The sequence below is a fragment of the Gobio gobio genome (genome assembly GCF_949357685.1).
Source record: "Gobio gobio genome assembly, chromosome: 16".
Classification (NCBI taxonomy): domain Eukaryota; kingdom Metazoa; phylum Chordata; class Actinopteri; order Cypriniformes; family Gobionidae; genus Gobio; species Gobio gobio.
In genome coordinates this window covers 21,525,318-21,543,171 of record NC_137109.1, presented here as the reverse complement: position 1 = coordinate 21,543,171, position 17,854 = coordinate 21,525,318, and the positions used below count along the sequence as shown (strand labels likewise).

The window sequence follows — 17,854 nt, the reverse complement described above, 5'->3', positions numbered from 1 at the left end:
CTGTGAAGGTTTAAAATATGAACAGTATGTAAGAGTTAATCAACCAATAATTAAATAATATAATTTAACATTGGATTTCCTTTAATTTACCCTTAACATAATTGTAAAAAACAAAATGTCACTTTCTCAGGAGGAGCCATTCTTAAATATTTTGGTGGTCGTGGAGAAACATTTCAGGAGGCTGACACCAGAAATGACACAAGTAAATATTTCCCACTGCCTTTCTTTTGAATAGTTTTGTGCGCAACTTCAACATAGCTAATTTTCCTCTTGCCAATAAAAAATTTAGTTTTATAATCATAATTCACTATGTTGTCTAATTGTACTTTAATATTAATTTAAAATTAATGTGTTTTATCTACTCTGCATACTGTATTTATTATTAATTATATTATAATCTCAACAGCTGGAGGAGGTGACTCTACTGCTGCTTCAGTAGAGCATAGCGAGCCGCATACCACTATGGCTAATGTTGTAAGTTAGCTATATATTGTTAATGCTAAATTATTAATATTTATTTGTTTACAACAAATTGACCTTATGTATGAAAGAAATTTGCAAATCTGTAATCTTTACTTTTACTGTTTCAGTGAGTGTACTTTAATAAGCAGTAAAATAATTGTAGGCAATCATGTTAAAAGATATACAGATGAAATGTGTAAGTGTTAGATTGTATACAGTTGCTGGTTTGCGGTGCAATACTCCATTATTCACTGCAAGGCAGGGCCCCAAAATTATCCTGCTTAGGGCCCCCAGATTTACAGAGCCGGCCCTGTCCATCTATTTTTATGTATGAAAAACCTTTAAACTGTTAATAAGTGTGACATTATAAAAACAACATATTGTTTCCAAACTTAAATTGGCTATACTTAATGTTGGATGTATAAACCTGAAGAAGAACATTTTCAATTAAAAATGATTTGTATATAAGCAACTTTCACAATAAATGTATGCAAGCATCTTACATTATGCATTAAGAATACTGCCTTATAACCCCAGTGAGCAAGATAAAGAGGACTATGGGGAGAAAAACTCATTAGAAAGATAAAAGCAAACATATACAATTCTGGAAAGTATGTATAAGGCAAGAAAGGAGAGAAACATTTAGAAAGTTCGGTAGACTTCATCCATTTTTGCTTTGTCTTTTTATCCCCTAAACATTTTCTGGGGACCCTTTGGAACCTTCTGGCGAACCCCTGGTGGTCTCCGGAACCCAGTTTGAAAACCCCTGGACTAGATCACTGCATTCATGAGCTCATCTGTCTGTGATTGGCTAATGCTCGTCACTGCAACCTTTCATGCCACGATCTAAATATAATGCCACAGATCTAAACATAATGCTATAATCAACAGTTGTAATAGTAATAGTACAAATGTGCTAATAGTTTTCGAGAGAGTTACACATGTAATACTATCTATTTCATATGCAAAGATGTTAGCCAATCACAGCAGTGGGCGTTTACACTGAAGTCTCACAGCAGACACGCCCCTTCAAACAGAGCGTGTGAGAATTGTTTAAATGGCCCAAATCATGGCAGCCTATGCAAACATAGTCATTGTATGTCCACCAGGAGAGCACTCTATCCATCAATCTCTCTGTGCCAGGGAACCTGTCAACAATCACTCAACTAATGAGCCTCTGTTTGGCCCTCAGAGGACACCGTAGTCATCTAACCCTGGAGCCATCTCCTGAATTTCTTAACAGGACTGGCGGGGAAAGTGATCTAACCTTTTATTCCAAGCAAATATCCCACTGCACACAACGTTTCGGGCTGCGGGCTAATTTCCATTCCACTGCTCAGCAACCATTTTAAATGACCTGCCACTAAGATTAATCCTAACCAGGGAACCTTATAGTTCTCAACTGTGCCTCCATCTGACTCCTTATATTATGTACTGTTTGGAGCTATTACAGTTTAATATTGTAGGCAGATGATAATGTGAAGAATTGAACAATGTCAGCATGAAAGGTCAAAACCATCAAACTGACTGACGTTAGATGAATGGCAGAGTGGCCGCTTAACTGCGGGGTCTAGATCATCTATAATTAAACATAAGAACCGTTTTAAAGGTTTGCGTATATGAGGAGAATAGAGGTGGCTGTATAGGCAGCCCACATTACAACCCCTTCTGACTTTTAACACCCCTGTCTGCCAGAGCAAATGATACGCTGGCACTGAAAGCCACCCCTGCCGCTTAAAGACTAAAAATGTGTTCGGCCCAGAAAGAGAAAAGGCATTATGAAAACGAATTATTCATTCGGATCAAGTCCAATAAGTACCGCAATCAATCGCTATTGGGCCATCACAGTGAATGAGGAATGCCTGACAACGAAAGCACTTGATCGATTATTATGAGATGAGATATATAATAGCAGAACATAAGCATAGTTGCCATGTCCGCGTATAACACGCGACTTTGGGCTTCTTTTTTTGGCAAGTCGCGTTAAAAAATCACGAGTCGCGGGTTGCGGTTTTTTGGGCTTATTTTAAAAAATGTGGTTGCTTGTTAGGAAAATATAATAAGCAACTTCGTTTCTTTACATTTATGGTCGCTGTTTTGTCCAATACATTGACTGACACTGTCTTCTCACAGCTAATAGCCATTCAGTGCAACGATAAGTGCTGTAGTAATCCGTCCTTTTATATCCCGCCTCCTTCTCCCCCTCATTGAAGAAAAATCGCGTTCAACGTGCAGGCATGTGATGTTATAAATGCACGTAATGATAGTCAGTAGACATAAATAGACGTATACATTTTTACAAACAGTAGCACAAGCAGAGATGGAGAGGAAAGAGGGAGGAGAGGCACCTAATTTAATTTAAAAAATATTTTTGTGTATGTAATGTATTTAAAATTACAGGCTATTATAAAAAAACAAGTCTATTAATAATAACAGTAGGTATGGTTCAAATTTATTTTATTTTAAATATGTGGCTATATTGCAGCGCTCTAGTGCTTGTGTCCCAATGTGCACACTATCCATCCTAAATAGTGTGACATTAGTAATTTTCAGTACTATTTAGGGCAGATAGTGTGCACAATGAGATGCAGGGCTTGTCTTTTTCACGGTTTGCAGTGTGTGTGTTCACTACTTACTGCCCCTAATATGTGTGCACTAACTCCGAATATGGGTTACCATAATTGGTACCATAAACAGTCTGATCACAATGGGAGGTGAATTCCATAGTTGAGGTGCACAAGTGGAGAAGGCCCGGTCACCCAAAGAGCGTAAACGGTTAGGAGGTACAACTAAAAGAACCGAATCAGAGGAGTGAAGATCACATCTAGGGGTGTAAATAGTTAAAAGTTGAGACAAGTAATGAGGCGCCAAACCATGTAGGGCCTTGTAGGTCAGCATGAGAATTTTAAAATCAATCCGACAGGTAGCCAAGTGCAGTGATTCTAAAACTGAAGTGATTTGTTTGCTTTTCCTGGTCCTTGTAAGAATTCTAGCAGCAGAATTTTGAACTGACTGTAATTTGAGGTAGATTGAGACCCCAGCCAGAAGAGCATTGCAATAATCAATGCGTGAAAATACAAAAGTGTTAATACATTTTTCAGCAACAGAAAACGATAACATGGGGTGCAGTTTTGCAATGTTTCTGAGGTAAAAAAAAAATTAATTTAACTGTATTTTAATTTGATAGGGTGAACCAATAAGCATTATCTCTGTTTTATTTTATCACTATTCAAGAAAGCTTATGGCTGCATTATCACCCAGTTTTGTGTGGAGGTAGATCTGGGTGTCATCTGCGTATAAATGGAAGACAGAGAGATCTTAAAAGTAGGGATGGCTGACGCAAAACTGGCGTTTTGAAACACTGCTCCGAACTGTGTTTCGAAACACCCATGTCACGTGACTGTGGCTAAATGAAGCTTCGAAGTGTTTCATCAGGTGGCGCCTGCCGAAACTGCGTTGATTAAAGGGGGCGGGAACAAACCACACAGTCACACATCTATATAAACCTAATTCACCACAGTTTAAAAGTGAAGTAAATCTTCACCTCGTCGGTTTTTGTGAAAGGAGAGATATTTTGTGATAGCAGTGATTTTGTGATATAGGCTAAGTGAGATTTATAGTGTGCTTTGGTTAGTTAGGCTAGATTTAGGCTAGATTTAAATTAGATATATTGACTGATAGGTATAGACAGTGACAGATAGGATAGATATAGTGACACATTCATATAGGCTAAGTAGATAGATAGTGACAGAGAGCACGGCATAAGTTAGAGATATAGAATTATATAGATTCATAGGTGATATACAGATAGATATATTAATAGAATAAATACAAATGGAGGCTCCACTAAGAGATGCCATATATTTTTTTTATTGCTGAACAAATAATCATTTACAAACAGCATGGCAATAATAGAACATTTTTGTATTACAAAATACAGATCAGGTGCTTGAACGTACAGTAGAAAAATATATATCAGGCAAATCATAATAAAAGAAACAAAAAAACAAAAAACATAAATTTTTGATTGAAGATCATATTCATATTCTTCTATAATGGAAAAAAAGACTGATTGCATTTTAATAACTTTGAGGGCTTTTGTATAAGAGTTAAACTCATTATGAAATTAATACAATCTTGGTTTCACCTTTAAGAACTTGCATTTGTGTAGGCTATATAAAATTTTCCCAGCATGAGGATGATGTTAATCAGGAAGTTATCTTTGTTATTGTCCATTACAAGAGATGCCGTACATCTGTGGTGTGGGAGCATTTCCATTTGGAAACACCAAATAAAGTGAGATGTGTGTATTGTGATAGGCAGTTAGCCTTGATGCACCATTTGAGGAGCACTCATCCTGGCATTTTGGAGGGTGCAGAGGACAACAAGTGTCCCGTGTCATGTGAGAGGATTTTTTTCAAAGGCTGGAGAAATTATATGTAAAAAGAAGTCAGCTAACTCCTTCAACAGCAGACCAAATAATATTTTTGAATAAAAATGTTATGTAACAAATGTGACACATTGTGGCTTTATTTATTTTATTAATGTTAATTTTTCATGACCACAAAAAAAACTATAGTTATTCACAATGAGGAGGATACAGGTAACAAAACCAAGATCATGTAGTTGTCAGACAGATGTTAAAAATTTTGATTTATTTTTTTACATGGATCTTTGTCAAGGTATTTCAGATCAACACATGCAAGTGACCCCTATATGTCGCCATGGTGACGGGTGTCGGATTGATTCGAAGCTTCGAAACAATATGGCACATTTGCTTCAACTGTTTCAGTGCTTCACGAAGCATTTATTCATATCAATATTGTGTTTGCTGTTAGTTGTGGTTAAAGCATTTTGTGAGAGAAATAGCACTGCAATGATGAGATCACTGCATTCACGCGATCAACAGACTGCATGTGTACTCAATGCTCGTTACTGCAGCCTTTCGAATGATGGGAAAAGATATAAAAATAATGCTATAATCGACACTTTCACGATTCATTCATCTTGAAAGCTGTAATGGTAAAAAAACGTAGTAAAAGTATTCGTGAGGGGTTCCACATGTTACAAAGATTGTAGAATAAGGAGGAAGAAGACAGAGTCGGCGTGACTGGGACTCGTGTTTATTCAGAACTCTCAGATACAAACAATAAACAATAAACTCGCGCTCACAGCGCTCTCAACAACTTAGTACAATATAACTTTCTCATTCTCCAGCTCTCCGTCTCTCTGTTCCACGAGTGCCCAGTCTGTCTTTCTCTCTGGCAGTGCATGCAGACCTCGCTAAACCACGCCCCCTCCGCCACATAATCTAATACTCATTTCAAATGCAAAGATGTCAGCCAATCACAACAGTGGGTGTTTTCACTGAAGTCTCACAGCAGACACGGCCCTTGAAACAGAGCATTCAAGCCAATGTAAAAAATCATACTAACAATATAAGTACACCTCAGGAAACATAATAAAATAATTTAAAAAATCCACGCCATGGGATCTTTAAAAGTTTACTACTGTTACACTTATAGTACACTTAAACATAATACTTTTTATGTACTGAAGTGGCCCAATTTAGTCCCAAGAAGTATTGAAATAGTACACTTTCAAGTATACTACACTTTCAAGTATACTACTACTAAATTGATATTAGTATACTTTATTTAGTATATAAAAATATACTTAAGTATACTTAATAAAATGAACTTGAAGTATCCTTCTTTTTCATAAGGGGAGGAACTGTAAAAGGTGGCTATTGTTTGTTTATAGTGCCCGATGACTGTCTGTTTAATTCTGCATAGCCTTACGGAACACGCTGATGATGTGTGATGTCTGCGCAAGCAGGTGCAGAGGTATGCATATACGTATGTTGACAGGCAGGTAGGACATTGCATCATTGCATTCTGACCGAATGCAATGATTGGACAAACACAGAAGATATATATTTCCATTTCATTTGGAAGAGATTTTTTTGGGCACCCATTTGGCCAGCAGCGGCCCTGGCTGTGATATATATACTCTTTCAGCAACAAGAAATATATCTATATGGCTTATTACTTGTGCAGCCAGTACAAATTGTTATCCACTCTATGAATAATGTGACAAGGGACATTAGTATTGATTCTGGTGATATTGCCTTTTTAACAACATTTTAACATAGATCTATATTATATGTATATCAATAAATCTCAAAGCCATCAATAGATTTTTACAATTTCTGCAGACAGTGACTAAGTGTTTCCCATGAAATAGCTTAGGTGCTTGGGAAGTTGGTTGTTGGTGCTTGGCTATTTGACAAAGTCAGGAGCTTAACTTCATGATACTCTAGTCTTTATATTTGACTCTGGTCCCTCTTCTTCAATATAAGTCTAGGATTTTTTGCAACCCAGGCTCATTGGAAAAACCTGCCTGTGGTGACATTTCTGCAAAATGATGATGTTGCTTCTTGCACGTTCAATGATACTTTCGAAGTGAAATGTTTAGCGGTGCTAAAAGTTCAGTTTTATTAGAAACAGATGAACATGAATCTGGAAAGGCTTTATTACATTTGTTGTTGTATGTATCATGGCAGTTCAGAAATTAAATGGCCGATGAGTGGCACTAAAAGGTTTGAAAATAATGTAGCTCCTACACTAGCCTGGTCCCACCAGACTATTGTACATTTCATTTGTACAGAGAGTCTGGCCACTCTTCATTGAGAAGCGTTAACTCCCTTGAAGGCGGGTACACTGTTGAAGTTTAAAACTATTGGATCTGCCCAGAGCCACTCTGGATCAGCCATAACCAATCGCTAACGTTTGGTTGTGACGTGTGAGGGGAGACGACAACAACTATCGGCTTAGCATCGCTAGCGTTCGCCTTAGCCAACTCCTTCACCAATAACGGAGCGAGCTGGAAAATCAAACTTTTCCCGAACCCCGTGGAGAGGAGGGACACAACATCATGGCCACCAACAAAACTCAGCAAAGATTGTTATTGCTCCGGCTTTAACTTCTGGATATTCGGCAGAGTTGCCACAACAGACCGAATGGCTTCGCTCGCATATTTCTCCACCGCCATTACAGAACTACAACTCAAACTAGCCCACGACATCAACGTCATCGTTCTCAGCCACTCCCTCTGTTCGCTGATTGGACCGGTTAAAATTTGGCCGGAGAAAACCAGCAAATATACCACAAACCCAGACGACGTACTGAAGGGTTTGAACAGTTTTTTAATCTCATCCTGTCTGCAAATCCAGTCTCGTTTACAAACGAATCCAGTGAAATGAAGCAAACAAACGTGCAATGTCTTCCCCACGTGAGCTGGATCTTCATTAAAAATTATAATTATAAGTTCAACCATACATGTCTAATATTGGAATCCGAATGAAGCTAATGCGGGCATGTTTATTGCTTGGAAGTTCGATCCGGTTTAGCTCCAAGTAGGCCTATGTTATTTATCTATAACATGTCAGGCACAAATCGGTGGGCGGGGCTACAGAATTAGGCGTTCTTCTTCTGTTGAGGCGGTGTTTCACTGCTCTCTGTCATCACAGGGAAGCACATTCTGAGATCGAGCGTTTGCTGAGCCAGCTGTCAATAAAAGCTTTTCTTTGACTAACAAGTTTTCAGGAATATCTACAGGATATTCTTATATTACCATGACCTTTTATATATCAAAAGCTCAAGGGAAAGTTGATTTCTCAGTTCATGACCCCTTTAACAAAAGCAAATGTGAGATAAAAAAACATTCGAAAATGTGCATTCTAATTCTAAAAGTCTTTGAGCTCTTTCATCGTGACTTGTGTTTTCATACCCGACGCTATGCATCACAAGTACAATGTTGTACCAGGTGAGCTACCGAGCAATTTTACTATGTCAGAAAAGTCATACATAGGCTATGCAGCTGGTCATGTGATGCAAATGTCAAAAACTATTACTTTACATCATGCACAATGGTAAAAGTGTATTGATGTCATATTATTGTGCAAGGAACAATGCAAAAATAAGTCTTTATTAATCAATATTCTGCCCTGCCTGTTATTATAATTTGCATGAAAAGGAATGAAAGTTGTTGGTGTTTTACCGCCTCAAGTGTTCATTACAGCTGGTAACTGCATTGAATTGAATGTATAGGTGCGTTTTTGGAGTTGAACATTTTTCAAATGAGCCTGATTTTTTGATGAACTGTTTTATTATCCATCAGGCATAATTCCCATTACTCAGAAAAGTAATAGCATTCGTCTCCTCAACAAGCCGCACAATTCATTCATATCTGCACAAATGGCGTGGGGTGAGTTACGTGGGTTAAGGGTTTGTTCAAAGTCAACTTTAAATAATTACTCATTTTCAGAGACATTGCATGGGCTATCTATGGATTCACCAGATAAAATGAACCATTAATATTTAGAGCAATTTCCTGAAAGTTCAACTTGGAACAGCTTATTCACCACCAATGACAATGAACTCAGGAATGTATTTCCTATGCAATATTGTTAAAGCCCCCTGTGGTGAAAATCAAGTGTTTCATGTTGTTGATATGTCTATGTGTAGTTTTTAATATGCTTTCAGACAAACCATGTGCAAATTCATAAGTCAACACCATTGCTAAATATTTTCTCCTTAAAAGTGCAATGAACCAAAGACAGTCTCAAAAACACGGTTTGAAATCGATGGTGTTTCTGACATTACCTTGTAACCAATCACGTCACGAGGGGGGCGGGCCTTAGCATATCATTAACTTTGACTGTTCTGAAGCAGGGGAGTCTTATCTTATATCTTTCTGTTGATATGAAAAATCTGATACTTTTAGCAATATAGCGGGTGAATTATGTATATGATGTTTATTACGATGTTATGATAAACTATATCTAATTCGGGGCTAATTTGCATATTCATGTCTCCACGTATACTAAATGAAGCAAGGGTGTAGAGTTAGATTCAAGCTATTTTAAGGCATGAAGAAAAAAAATCACAGGAAAAACTTAAAATATGTCATTTTGGTAATCAAAGATGAGATTTAAGGGATAAAATTATTGACTACAGGCCAGGGGGATTTAAAAGAAATAAAATGTACAATAGTGAGACCTACACTGCAAGTTCTGTGCAGTCTGCAGCATTAGTCTGTCACATTGAATGGCCTACACATTTGTCATGTAGATAAAATCAATAATAAAATGATAAATATCAATGCTCTACCATCACTGCCAATGCAACTTTGTTATCACACAACAGTTGTATTACCGTATTCCATTAGACTTCGCACATTAACACTGCAGCCAGCCGGGGATTCACCTCAGATTTCTGAAGTCCAGCTGTTCTGCATTCTAATCAGCAAGGAAAAGTTCAGGCATGTAGTTTGATAGTTTAGTTTGCCAAACATCAGTTGTGGCAACTAACAAATCTAACAAATAGAGTTTTTAATATGCTTTCAGACAAACCATGTGCAAATTCATAAGTCAACACCATTGCTAAGTATTTTCTCCTTAAAAGTGCAATGAACCAATGCCGGTTTGAAATCACTGGCTTTTCTGACGTCACAAATTACCTTGTAACCAATCACATCATGAGGGGGGCGGGCTTTCGCATATCATTAACTATGACCGCTCTGAAGCAGGGAAGTCTTCAGAATCTTCAGAATTTTTTTCTGGGGATATGAAAAAATCAGGTACTTTAGCAATAGAGTTTGTGAATTATGTACAGTGATGTATATTACAATGTTACGATGAACTATATGCCTTTCTCCACTGACATTCTAAGGCCCTGTCCACACGAGCAATGGTATTTTCAAAACCACAGCTTTTTCTATGCGGTTTGGCCGTTCGTCCACATGCAAACGCAGTATCTGGACACTGAAAACGAACTTTTTTGAAAACTCCTGCCAGGGTGAACATTTTGGAAACATATAGGGAAAAACTCTTCTTTATAAAAATACCTGTGTACGTGTGGACTGTTCAAAGCGTTTCTAAGGATGCTGATTTTTAGAAGGCAGACTGAGATGGCGAACGGAAACGTGGTTTGTGTAACATTAGCAAAACATTATTAGCTGTTTGATAACGTAGTCAAGCAGAAGACTAATCATATTAATTACCGTTATGTATCTGTTAGCTGACTGTATTTCTGAGCTGCTGCGAGTGAGTGGGGATGGGGCTAATTTGCATATTCATAAATCCACGTAGACTAAATGAATCAAGGGTGTAGAGTTACATTCAAATTTTAAGGCATGAAGACATTTTTTTCACAGGAAAAATCTTTTAGATATGTCATTTTGGTGATCAAAGATGAGTTTTAAGGGATATTGATAATAAATATTGACTACAGGGGGACTTTAAAATGTTCTTTACACTAAGAGAAATTGATCTTTTAAGAACTGTTCACTGGTTCTTTAGGGACTGCAAAATGGTTCCTCTAAGGCATTGTTTAAGCCAAAAAGTTTATTCAAGCCACTTTATTAAGAATCCTATTTTTGTGAGTGCAGATTATGCGTGTGGCATCAGACAGTGAGAGAGGCACTGTCGAGCGTAACAGCGAGAAACACTGAGTCGGCTGGTGGAGAGAGGCTGATCTTCAAGCTGTCGGCTACAATTCTACAGTTTCATTATGGCTTTAAACTGCATATTTCAGTATAAGCCTGAGCTATGAAGTATAATGCTCTGAAAACCTGAACCATAAATGATCAACTGCAGTGTATGTCCATGTCAATACTGATAATGACATTATTCTGTTAACAACAAGGTCAGAATTAGCATATGTCAGTCATGGCCTGAACTAATGGACATTGATAGAGTTCCTAATTTACAAGCTCTCTGAGCATGAATCGATCTTTACCTTGGCTAATCGCTGACAAACTGCCTGCCTTTCACTTCAATTGAGTGACAGTGAAATTACCTACGGAACCGGAGCTAAGTCCTCTATTCACAAGTTAATGTATTTGTAGGATTTGAAAAGGGTAGACAGGTCTAGATTGATGTTCAAAATATAGACTTGACTCCAGCTCAATGGACATAACTATGGAGAATAAAAAAGAACTTGGGATGGAGGATGGATGGTTGATAAATAGAGCGTAACAGTTATAGGTGAGAGCGGGGCACAACCTAACGCTTTTTGACTCTCTCAGTTTGTGTAAATCCACATGTGGTTCAGAGTGTTTCTTTTTTCCGAAATTAATTTCACACGTCTAATACAATTATGTGGTTTTGTTTCATTAATACACTGTATACTTTCTTTCTTGATTAACCCCGAAAGAATGGAAGTGAAAGGTGACAACATGAAAGGTGGGGTACAGTCACTGTAAAAAAAATTCAGGTCTCCAATTTAAAATTTTCTAGTGACCGACAAATTTTTCAGTTGGCCAAATTGAATTTCTGTGAATTGATGCAATTTAATTAACTGAAATTCCATTTGGCCATCTAAAAAATTTTGATGTGATCAGTCACTAGAAAATTTTCAATTGGAGACCAGATTTTTTTTTTTTACAGTGTTGTAACATTTGAGGGGTACATTGTAACATAACCAAATGGCAGCTTAAGATGTTATCTGATATCATTTTAAAAAATCCAAGACAAACTAAAATATTTAGTCAATTAAATTAAATTATTCACTTTTTCAAATAAAATAATGGCATTTTTTAATCATTGAAAATATAATTTTTTTTGAGTTTGACAACAAACACACCTCAAAACACAGCTATACAGCATAGTTAAAAATAATAATAATAATAATAATAATAATAATAATAATAATAATAATAATAATAATAATAATAATAATAATAATAATAATAATTAAGCATTTCTGAACATTGACTCGCAGTCTTTATTCACCTTTTTCTCATGGGTTCTCAATAGAATTCATAAAAGTATAGAATAGAATAGCATAGTTCTAATAGGGGCTCATTGTAACACAGTTTTACATCATGCCCTACCTCTGCAACTGGGATTTAAACTGCGGCTCGTGTCTTCTGCTGGTTAGATCAGCATTAAAGAACGATCTCAACTTTTCAATAACAGATATAAGATTTAAATAATATCAGATCTGTCTTATTTTAAAAAAACACAAAAAACAGAGATGAAAAATGTTCAGTGATATCTTCCAAGGATTTTTTTAATTTTGACTGTATTTTTTCTCTAAATAATGTTGATATGGCAACTAGTAAATACGCTAAGTTTCGTCATTCTGGCATGTGTGGAAAGTGTTAAACCATGTGTGTTACAACTGACCCCGCGTTAGGTTGTGCCCTGCTCTCCCCTATGTATGTATATATATATATATATATATATACACATCACATTCTGTGAAAAGGGTCCATTCAGAGCTGGTTGATTTGATTTAAGGTTTAGAATTCTTTACTGAACAATTACCTGATATACATATGCAGTGAAAAATGTTTCACTCAGTTTGGACTTTTTCCTGCCACTTGTTTGTTGTCATGGTTTCTGATTTGAGTCTTCATCACTGTCAGCTGCTCATTTGCACCTGCGTTTAAGGCCACATCCACACAAAGCCAGAGCTTTCCCTATCCAATCTTTTTTTCCCCCTCGTCTCAAGAAATATCTGCATACACACAAAACCACTGAAACCGACTCAAAACGATGTAGTATACATGCCAGACCAGTATGTGGCGCTGTAATTCTGCCATAGAAATACACTAAAAATGGAGAAGAAGAGTTGTGGCTAAAATGGGTACAGCAATGGTAGGAACAGAGGCAAAATCTCACAATACAATAACAATAAATAAATGTGCTACTTACCAGATGTGTTTTATTAACGCCTATACCTACCCCAACCCTATACCTAATACAGTAATTAAATGACGCAATATTGATGTGCGCATGCCCAGTGCCCATAGTTGTATCCCTTCTAGTCTTTACCGTGCGGGATGTGGTGTGATGACATCACCGTTTCACAAAATATATTCGGATTGGCTGTGGACAGGAAAAACGCTACAGTGTCGGTTTCAGATTTATCCACTCAGGGACCCGGTTTAAAAAACTATTGGTTTCAGGCTCCCAAAACACGATACAAAATGTGTACGTATACAGCTAAATGCGTCTCCGTGTGACGGGGCTTAAGCTCCCTTGTTTCTGTTCAATGTTGTCAGGTCTTGCCTATGGATGTGCATTATAGGCTACTCTCTCTATGTGGCTTTACCTGTGGATTTATTAAAGACTGCCTGATTCCCTTCATGTTTGTGTGTGTTCGAGCAACACAATCTGTGACAGCTGCATATAAAAGTATCACTCTTAGAAGAAAAAGTTTTATTTAGAAACATAAATGTCTTGTCAGGCACTTCATATACTGTATACATTTTATGGGTTACCATAATAGGATTATTATATTAATTTTGGTTTATTTAATTTTGTTTTGATTAATTTTTAATTTTAATTAAATTGTATGAATTAAACAGCTCATAAACATACTTTATGATTAAAAAATGGAAATAACCCACAAAATATGAATGTGTTATGAAATTAAAGATATTTATCTTCATATAGAACCTTTTTGGCATAAATAGTTCTTTAAAAAAAATTAAATTAAAAAGTCAGGAACCCTAGAGTTCAATATAGAATTTCTGCCGCTATAGAAGCAACATCTTTTTTTAATTGATGGGATGATTTTAACACTATTTCTTAGGAACTTAAGTGATCAGTCACTTTATTGCTTCATGTTTCAGGTAATTCAACAACAGCTTGGCATATTTTACAGTTTTTAAGAGATTTACTTTGTTCTGTTTACAGAGGAATATTGAAAGGCGAACCAGAAGGTTCATATAACATAGATGCTAAAAATGACTAATAAAAATAATTTAAAAAATATGGGGGGGGGGGGTTAAAAAATTATTAAATGCTATATGCTCTCCCATGAACTCTTAAACCAGTATTCAATTTATAATATAATCAGCAAATGATCAGCCATTCAGTCCAGTCAGAAAAATACCCAATTTTGGATGACTAAAGTTTTTACACTGCCATATTAATTCAAATACAATTATGTTTCAAAGCTATGGTTATATGTGGTTTCCTCTGTGAATCCATTTTTCAAAACAAAATGCACTTGTTATAATGCCACACATACATCCTCTCATTCATACACATCACACACACACACACTCAAGACAGTCTACCTGAAAATCTAATTATATTAGCAGCAACACAGAGACATTCTTTGCACACATCCAATCTGCAAAAACACACAGGCTATTCAATCAACTGAGGCTACAACTTTCAGGTCACTGACAACACATTGCATTCTTTATAAAGGAACAGAGTTTACATATCAATGTTCTACTTGATGTGGCCCCTGCAAAAGCAGTGCACACGACTCTAAAGCAGAGTGACTACTATCTTAAGTGTGACATGTTCATCAGGCTGATTTATAAGCTACAAACAAACACACATGCATTCATTATCATCTTGTGATAACATCTTTGTTCTCATCCACTTAACTTCACACAATTAAATTCCTTAAATTCAAAGTGGTCTAAAAAGTGCATGAACTTATAAGTAGCCTACTGGTTGTGACTTTGCCACCACTCTGATTTTACTATGGCAGCAATTAAAAGTAGATTTAGTGGGTTGAAATTAGAATAGCCCATTTATCAGTCATATTATTAGAAGTAATGTTTGACTGTTAGAACAAATGCCAAGAAGCAGTAACCTTTAACACCTGAGCAAACACCTTATTTGCTGGCTAATAACGCATAATGTATTCATAAATCCAAATGAGAAGAACGCAGGTTATCGTGCTCACATTTAATCAGTTCAATTCATTCTCATTAATCAATCAAAAATCTACAGCTATAAAGCCGGTGCTAAACGATAGTGCACATCAATAATGATAATTTAAAAAATTTAAGAAATAATAAAGAAATCTTAGCCTTTTATCAGCTTTTCTGTGACGGAACTTTGATGTCGGTAAGTGCAGAAGATAAATGCAGCACATCACCTACCGGCAAAGCTGAGATGAAGCAGGTAGATTCCCATAAGATCCATTTCTGCGCGTGTCTGAAGAGAACTGGTTCGAAATGTCGCGAAACTGTCTCTTTTATGTTCTGAGGTTACCGACAGAGGAAAGCCGCCCTGTTTGCATATCAATTCAACACGTTAAAGACTCTTAAAATGGTCAAAAATGAGAGTAACGTCCACTGAACATGTAGGGAAGCCGCGCGCGCCGCGACGCCAAGTGTCAAACTGTCAATCAGGACGTCAGAAATGAAATTAAAGCGCTAATGAAAGTTCTCCATCTGCTCCATTATCTCGTATTGACATTTGTTCCCTCCGAGGGTTAGAACACGAGTGAATGAAGAGTCAGATTTCATTGAGTGAGGATCAAACTCTGAGCAGAGAGAGCGAGCGCGCGCACGCGAGAGAGAGAGAGAGAGAGAGAGAGAGAGAGAGAGAGAGAGAGAGAGAGAGAGAGAGAGAGAGAGAGAGAGAGAGAGAGAGAGAGAGAGAGAGAGAGAGAGAGAGAGAGAGAGGGAGGCTCTGAGTTCTGAGCTGTCTCAAAACCTAGTGAGCTGCCTACATAAATGTCACCAAATGAGTGTAGTTAGATGAGTTCCCAAAAATGTAGGCTATGTCTAGATGTTCTGAGCCACAGTCATTAGGTCAGAGAGGCTATCAAACGGTCCTGCTCTTTGATTCCAGCTTTGAACTGTGGATTTCAGTGCTGAAATATCTGCAAAAAAAAAATGACACATGCTCTTTAAGGTAGTTATTTTTCCCTCCCTGCCTTCTAGTACTACAGATGCATTAAACAGGGAATGAGTTGAATGAGAGTCCCACACTGAAGCCACTAGGCAGTCACTATTTAAAGAAAACATTGCACTGCAGACTTTTAAGGGGACAAAGTTAAATATATTTTTGCTGGGGACCCAGAAACCAGTATTTTGATCGACAGTGGAAATGCGGGTTGGAAATGCCATGGCCACCCCTACAAACTTAAATGAAAATTCTGTCATTAATTAGCCTATACTCACCTTCATGTCAATCCAAACCCGTAAGACCTTTGTTCATCTTCGGAACACAAATGAAGATATTTTTGATGAAGTCCGAGAGGTTTCTGAACCATCCATAGGCAACAACGTCATTTCAACTTCCAAGGTCCAGAAAGGGCGTAAAGACATCATTAAAATATTACACGTGACAGTGGCACACAAAAGGTATTCTCGTCGCTTCATAAAATTAAGGTTGAACCACTGGAGTCACATGGACTATTTTAATCATGTCTTTACTTCCTTAATTTACTTAACTTAATAATAATAATAATAATAATTAATTACATTTATATAGCGCTTTTCTAGGCACTCACTCAAAGCGCCCACCACACACCAGCTGATTGGTGGAGAGGAGACTGAGGGATGATACCAATCGTATATATATATATATATATATATATATATATATATATATATATATATATATATATATATATATATATATATGGGGATGATTAGGAGGCCATGATGGACAGGGGCCAATGGGCACATTTTTTTGGCCAGGATGCCGGGGTTACACCCCTACTCTTTATCGAAGGACATCCTGGGATTTTTAATGACCACAGAGAGTCAGGACCTCGGTTTAACGACTCATCCGAAGGACGGTGCTTGTTACAGTATAGTGTCCCCATCACTATACTGGGGCGTTAGGACCCACACAGACCACAGGGTGAGCACCCCCTGTTGGCCTCACTAACACCTCTACCAGCAGCTACCTAGTTTTTCCCAGTTTGGTCTCCCATCCAGGTACTAACCAGGCTCAGCCCTGCTTAGCTTCAGTGGGAAACCAGTCTTGGGCTACAGGGTGATATGGCTGCTGGCCATATGATTTCTTCATTATTTAATGGCTATTTTTAAATAAGCCTAATCTGTCATTGAAATAAGTTAGGCTATTATTGCTGTGTTTGTTCATATTTCACCAACAAATTGTAGAAACATAGTAGTAGCAACATAAAAGCGATCAGTTGACTTAACTTAATAAAATTGAGGAAACCCATGGCCTTAATAATATTAAGTATTGCATTATTGAAAAAAATTAAGTTGTGGAATTGTCAAGTTCACTTAACTTATTTCTTCAATTACCCATGACATTTATTACATGTAATTATTTTAAGACAATGGGTTTCCTCACTTTTTTAAGTTAAGTCAACTGATCACTTTTTACAGTGTAAAGCCCTATTCGGACGGGATTAGTTTTACATGGGGAGGTAGGGGTAAATTATTACCAGAGGTTCTCTGTGATTTTAGTCCCGTCCAAATGTGCCATCTCGGTAATCATTACAGACAAAGTCAGTAAAGATAACGGAGACTTTTACCTTCTATAAAAAGGTCCGGAAAAATGACATTGGGTAATACTAATCCCGTTCGAATAGATCCACTGTAAAAATGTACAGTACAATTCCGTCATTTCCTTTTTAAAAGT

At 37.0% G+C, this 17,854-nt stretch overlaps 1 protein-coding gene across 1 annotated transcript in view; it reads right to left on the bottom strand.

The window, feature by feature from the left end:
* gfra4b (GDNF family receptor alpha 4b) overlaps positions 1–15,772 on the bottom strand; it is a 136,846-nt gene extending 121,074 nt beyond the window's left edge. Inside the window, exon 1 of the mRNA XM_079839837.1 lies at positions 15,385–15,772. Coding sequence (XP_079695963.1) covers positions 15,385–15,427 — 43 coding nt within the window. The 5' untranslated portion in view covers positions 15,428–15,772. The remainder of the gene's footprint in view (positions 1–15,384) is intronic.
* Between the last annotated feature and the right edge of the window lie 2,082 nt (positions 15,773–17,854).